A 6,254-nucleotide genomic window follows, 5' to 3' on the forward strand; every position below is an offset into this window, starting at 1 on the left:
TTCATCATTTTATACTAATATTAATAAAGAAACATCATATATACATTAAATGTTATTTTTCAATTCCCTCCAAACTTAGTCAGATACCTTAGTTTTAAAGTTTTCACTTCAAAACTACAATTATTCAGAAAAGGGTCAATGATATCATGCAAATCAATATTAATATACAAAATTTGATAGAAGTATATACTATCAAAAATTTCAGTAATTATAATTTTTTTCTATGAGATATTGAAGAAGATTCATAAAAAATTGTACCACAAAACACTTCAATATTATTGTCATAACCCCTAACAATTGAATAAACATAAATTAAATTAAATTAAATATTGACTACTTTATTAGCTCTATGTAACATAAAAGTAACCACTGCAATGGTACTTATGGTATAAATACAAAAAAAAAAATTTAAAAAAAAGGAATCATCAGTTAAAAAGATAATTTATTCAGATAAAGGGAGGGGGGACAATAAACAATGACTTACTGGATAATAATATCTCAGTCTGAAGTAAAATCGAAAATAAAATTAATACATTAATTTCATTTTATAATATTTCTAGAGTCTAATTCACATAAGATGATTTCATTCATTTTATATGTTGAACAAAACTTTGAAACACTAATGCATTGTATTTTAACAATCATAATTCATTAAAAAAAATACTATTTTCAAATTGCAGATATTTCCTAAGAATTTCTCAGTTTTCTTTTTGGTAAAATGCAATATTCAATGGGTATTTCCATCAAGTCAATATAAGTATCTCAGCAACTGCTAAATTCTATTTTAAAAATAAAAATAACTAAAATTCCAGTTTTTTGTAAATTTAGGTGTCAAAATACCAGTATTAAGCTAGGAATCTTTCTGCAAATTGAAAATAACCAGAGTAAAATCACTCTTTAACGGTCAGTTGTGGGGTTTATCATAGCAAACTTTTTTTTAATTAGCTGATTTTATATAACTTTATCTCATAGCCCTACATTTTAAGTTTAAATTTATAATTTCAAAAGTGCTATTTTTTTTCCACATTGTTGACTAACTGAGTGCTAGTTAGAGATCTTATACTAATAAATTTGAGGCACAGAAACTTTCTCATTAAATGGAAGTTCATTGCTCACATTTAAAACAAATGAAACCCATTATTTTGTGCGATTTTTTTCCCCTCTCAGAAAATATATAATTACTACCATTTTTTGCCATAATAGTACTTTGTTGAGTTTCTTTTAAAAATATGATTATTGATGATTTATGGGTACAGCACCATTTATGGGATGGCATAAAAATGCAACAAAATAAATCCCCAAATGCCAACAATAATCTGTTAATAGTGGTAAACCTACCACATAATTCATAAGTTTAAGTGCTTATGGCACATGTGTGGAAAAACAACTTCTTCAGAGAATGCGAGTCCGTGATTTAGTTAGGCAAAAGAAAATTTAACTGTTATTAATGGCCCCTCCCAAAATGGAAAAGTACTGATTTATGAACTTTTGAATTGTTATATAAAACAAATTTAGCTTGAAAATTTAATGATTCTTGACATAGCTAATGCGTTATTAAATTTCAAGTAGAACATTTCTGAATAAGACCAATTATACTTACAGCATCTTTTTCTGGTATTCTATATGAATCTTGTTCAACTCCAGCCTTAGAGCCTTTGCATCCTACACTTCTTTTCATTTCAATTAAGTCATCTTGCATAGCACACTGCAGCTGCTTCTCCAAATCTTCAGGAGAAATGTTGTGTTTTCTGCGCATGTAACTTGATATGCGCTCAATATTGGCAATTTGCCTTTGCTGGCGGGCATATACAATTGCATCCCACAAGTGATGAATTGTTTCAGTGTTAGCAGTTCTTCTTGTGGTCACTGTCATTATTAGACTGTTGTACTACAATAAAAAAAAATTAATTAATATTAGCCTAATAATTACAGATGGGTAATTAAACTTTAATAAAGTTACATATATAAGGCTTTATGTTCTGTACATAAGCATACTGTACATCTTTATGTACATAAGCAAAATTTATTGTAATCACAAAATTGTGGTGGAAAACTAAGATATATATGTACTTTAAAATTAAGATAAGCACAGATCACAAACAGTGAGATGAAAAACTAAGAAATATATGTACTTTAAATAAGCAAAATAAAACCTTTATGAAAAATGCACTTTCTTGTAGACATTCATAAATTAATAGTAAATTTTTTGTCCATTTTATTAAATGTAATAACTGTATTTAGGCATTTTTATATAAGAATTTTAGTTATAAGTTGCCCTCAAATGCTTTATCATTACAAACTAATTAATAAAAGTACAATGGAATTCAAATGAATTAAAATAGCCTTCACAATATATTGTGCTAACAGAGATAATTCCTAGAATATTCCCTGCATCAATTTTTGCCAATCAAGTATACCTTTAGAAGTAGGTTACAGCTTCACAGTACAAAGATTTAGCTGCTTAGTTTAACTAATAGACTTTAAAAGAACCTTAATATAAAAATACTGTGAAAAATATGATTGATTACATATGGGTAAAAAAAAAAGTGATACCTGTGCATCAAAGAATCCCAAATTTAATTTACATCTTATTGCTGCAAAAATTTTAAATAAATTTTATTACATTAAAGTAATTTCCATAATAATTTTCTCAATCTTTTTTTTTTTTTTCTTTTTTTTTTTTTTAACATAGTGAGCAATTCAAAATGAATAACTGCTCCCAAATTTTCAAAAATCAAAATTCCAAGTCTACTTGAAAATGCAATCCACAAGTTAAAAAACTCTGGGATACAATTATGGGATAGCCCCCTCCCTTCCTTTTTCCCCCCCAAACAAAAAAAATATGCATGTTACAATTTTTATACCTTAAATATAACTTGATAATAAATGGTAAAATTTTATTTTGCAGCAGAATAATCCCTCCTACATAATAGAAAAGTAAACTAATATTATCAATTAACAGTCATATTTATTCGTCCAGATTAAAGCGGCCAATATTTAGTACATTAATGAAATTTATTTAAATAACATTTGGTACACATGTAAGTTCTTAAATCTTAGTTCAGAAATTTGTTTTTAAATCTTATTCTTTATCCTCCATCTTATTAAAAAAAATAGGAAAACTAAATTTGTTTATCAATTTATTTATACATATCAATTGATTTATATACATACTGATTGGTTTATTTCATCAATTTAAAACTCTACAAGAGTTTTTTAAAATAATCATTCATCTACAGTAAGAAATTGAATTTTAAAGGTTGCACTTAACATTTACACTGTCAAGTTTCAAAATAAGGTAGTAATGAGAAGAAATTAATAATATTAAGCTGGTCGTCTATGTCACCTTTTCTTCCTAGGGTTAACTTTGGGACAAAATATTTTCAATACTGAATAAAACATATATAAAATCTATCATTTTAAATAGTCAGAAACTGCCTTTGTACTACTCATATTAAGTTCAGCAGATTGCATCTGTATGACTGATTATAAGCTAGACTGGTATAATGTTTTACTTACATTGTTAGCAAAAATGCAAGTAAAATATTTTGCAAAGATATCTAATGAATAAAACATAAATTAATGGTATCTATATTTTAAAACAGTCAAAGAAGTACCAAATATACACAGAATATTGCATTTCTGTCTTTACAGAAATAATAAATCTTTAAAGTAAATAATAAATTAATATATTTATCAGTAAGAAACATTTATTAGAGATAATAAATCATTAATATGATATAGCATTGATAGTAAATATTAGTTAATTTGATATATTGCAATGCTAATTAAAATTTTCAATGGTATTCTCGCAAAAAAACTATTTAAGTACAAGTATTAACATATTTAATATGATATATCTAAATTAATACAGGCAATATTTCAGTAAATTAATTACAAATTAATTTAATAATTAAATAAAAACAAATTTCAGAATTTCTAGAAAATTAAAATTATTAACATACTTGCTGATCATATTGTAAAACTGATTTCAAAGTAACATTAAAGTTCATTCTTATTAAAATTTATTCAAAAATTTCAATGAAAATATTTATTTATTTATTTTCTGTAAAGAATTAAAAATGTATAAAAATAATATTTTTTTAATGAAATTAAGCAGATGCCTTGGTTTTCTTTCAGATGCAATTAACTATATAGATTATTTAATATTTCCAAGGAATATTGATAATAATTAATTTTGAAATGAAAGTTATATAAGCATTAAGACTTTATTCAAGACATAGAAAGTCAGCAAATTACAAATTTGAAAAAATTCTACCGTAATTTAAATACTGTAATTAAAAGACATTTTATTTAAACTTGTTTTTAACAGTATACTTTTATTAAAATATTGATACTAAAAATTTGAAAATTATTTTTGAATAATGTTTAACAGCATAAAATTAATAGCAAGTTTGTTGGCGAATATATAAACCGAATATAAACGTAACGATCGATTTTTACGTCAAGGGAAGATGATTTCGATACATATTAAATGCCGTAGAAGACTTCACGAAGAAATGCCAATTACTTTACAAAAAAGAAATGCAGCGTCTTTAAAAAATTTGGGTACAACAATGATAACAGGTTCTAAAATATTTTTATTGATGATGAAGAAGAAAAAACGGAAGGAATCATAATTCTACATAACACTCCCCACCCCCACATGAACAGAAATAAATACACAGCTAACAACATATTAAGCCAGCACTCGTATATAAAAATCACCTAACATTTAGTACACCAACGCAAATACTGCATTTTGAATACGTATCACATTCGGCGGGTGCGGAAAGTATTGACCTCAAGTATTTAAGCGCACTCTCAACTCCATTGTTGTTGCTATCATCCCTACCAACAGCTGAAATCCAAACAAGCTGTGATGTATTGAAAACATGCATAACACAAATGAATTAATTGTTTAGATACACTCACCTTTTACCCACTATGTATGGAAGAACAACTGCTGTCTCTAATATTAAAATCTCAATGAAAACAAACAAAACAAAAATGTAGCATTCGTACTGCAGCAGACAACTCTCGCATGCACGATTCGGACGCCACTCGAATGGGGGAAGGGAGTGGAGGACAGGGTGGAGAGGGAAGACAGGACACGGGCAGGCAGGCGTGCTGAATACCTATTCAGACGAAGAACACGACGGAAGCTTCAGTTCAGACGAACTGCTGTTGCTAGAGGCGCCGAAAATGGGGAAGGATTGGGGGGGGGGGATCCTAAACGACGCAGGGGAGCTTAATTCAAAATAAAAACATTAAACTCATCTTTGATTGATCAATATTAATTCGTTCGATTATTTTTCATAATTAGGTCAATGTTTTGTTATGAAGAATTTTTCCGAATTAAATTGTTTTTCTTAAATTCGAATAAAGAGAGAATTGCAATAAAAAGAATTTTGAAAGAAAGAAAAAATTCATTTATTCAGATTCACAAAAATAAACTAAGGCAAACACTTATATTATTTTTTTCATACCTTACTGAAATTTTCTGTTTGAAAGATTGGATTTTGATAAATAGATCGTTCAATCAATATTTAAATAAATCAGAAAAATTACTAGTAAAACTTTTAAAAATATTGTTTCCCTGTAAAATATTTAGAAAAGTCATTTTAAAAAATAAGAATTCAGAACAGAACAAAATCAAAGAAAAGATTATAAAGCACAAGTAAAAATAATTTTCCATTATTATCTGAAATGAATAATTTATGATAATACTTGATTATTTGAATGATTGAAGATGATCGAGACTTTAAACAAAATGTTAAAAATGACGATTATGTAGAAAATTGGAAGCAGATGGAATTTGCCCTATTTTCTTATGTTTTTTTATTTGTTTGTCTGCTTATTTGTTTTTAAAGGCCCTGAAATTTTATTTTAAATCTATATATAATTTTTTATAATAATAAAAATTGCTTTTTAAATTTTAATAGAACTTTGTGTTATAGAGTATCACTTCAGAACTTAATTACTCTTGTAGGAGCAGATGGTCTCTTTAGCTCTCTGTTACTAGAGGAACCGATGCTAGGATACATAATCGTATTTAAGAACATTGAACTCATCCCTGATTGACTATAATACTTTCTTTTGAATGACTAAATCGAATTTTTATGTAATTAAAAATAAAACTAGTTAAAAGAACCGAAAGAAGAATAATCAGCATGTTATTAATATTAAAAATACTAAAAAGCATCAGGCCGTATGCTTATTCCTATTATTTCCTTAAATAAGTAAGTTTCCTT

The 6,254-nt window shown here is 26.7% G+C and overlaps 1 protein-coding gene across 1 annotated transcript in view; it reads right to left on the reverse strand.

Moving 5' to 3' along the window:
- LOC129981220 (zinc finger MYND domain-containing protein 11-like) overlaps positions 1-5,108 on the reverse strand; it is a 29,897-nt gene extending 24,789 nt beyond the window's left edge. The window contains exons 1-2 of the mRNA XM_056091969.1: positions 4,936-5,108; positions 1,601-1,888 (exon numbers count right to left, since the gene is read on the reverse strand). Coding sequence (XP_055947944.1) covers positions 1,601-1,873 — 273 coding nt within the window. The 5' untranslated portion in view covers positions 1,874-1,888; positions 4,936-5,108. The remainder of the gene's footprint in view (positions 1-1,600; positions 1,889-4,935) is intronic.
- Between the last annotated feature and the right edge of the window lie 1,146 nt (positions 5,109-6,254).

Source organism: Argiope bruennichi, chromosome 8 (assembly GCF_947563725.1).
Source record: "Argiope bruennichi chromosome 8, qqArgBrue1.1, whole genome shotgun sequence".
In the NCBI taxonomy this organism is placed as follows: domain Eukaryota; kingdom Metazoa; phylum Arthropoda; class Arachnida; order Araneae; family Araneidae; genus Argiope; species Argiope bruennichi.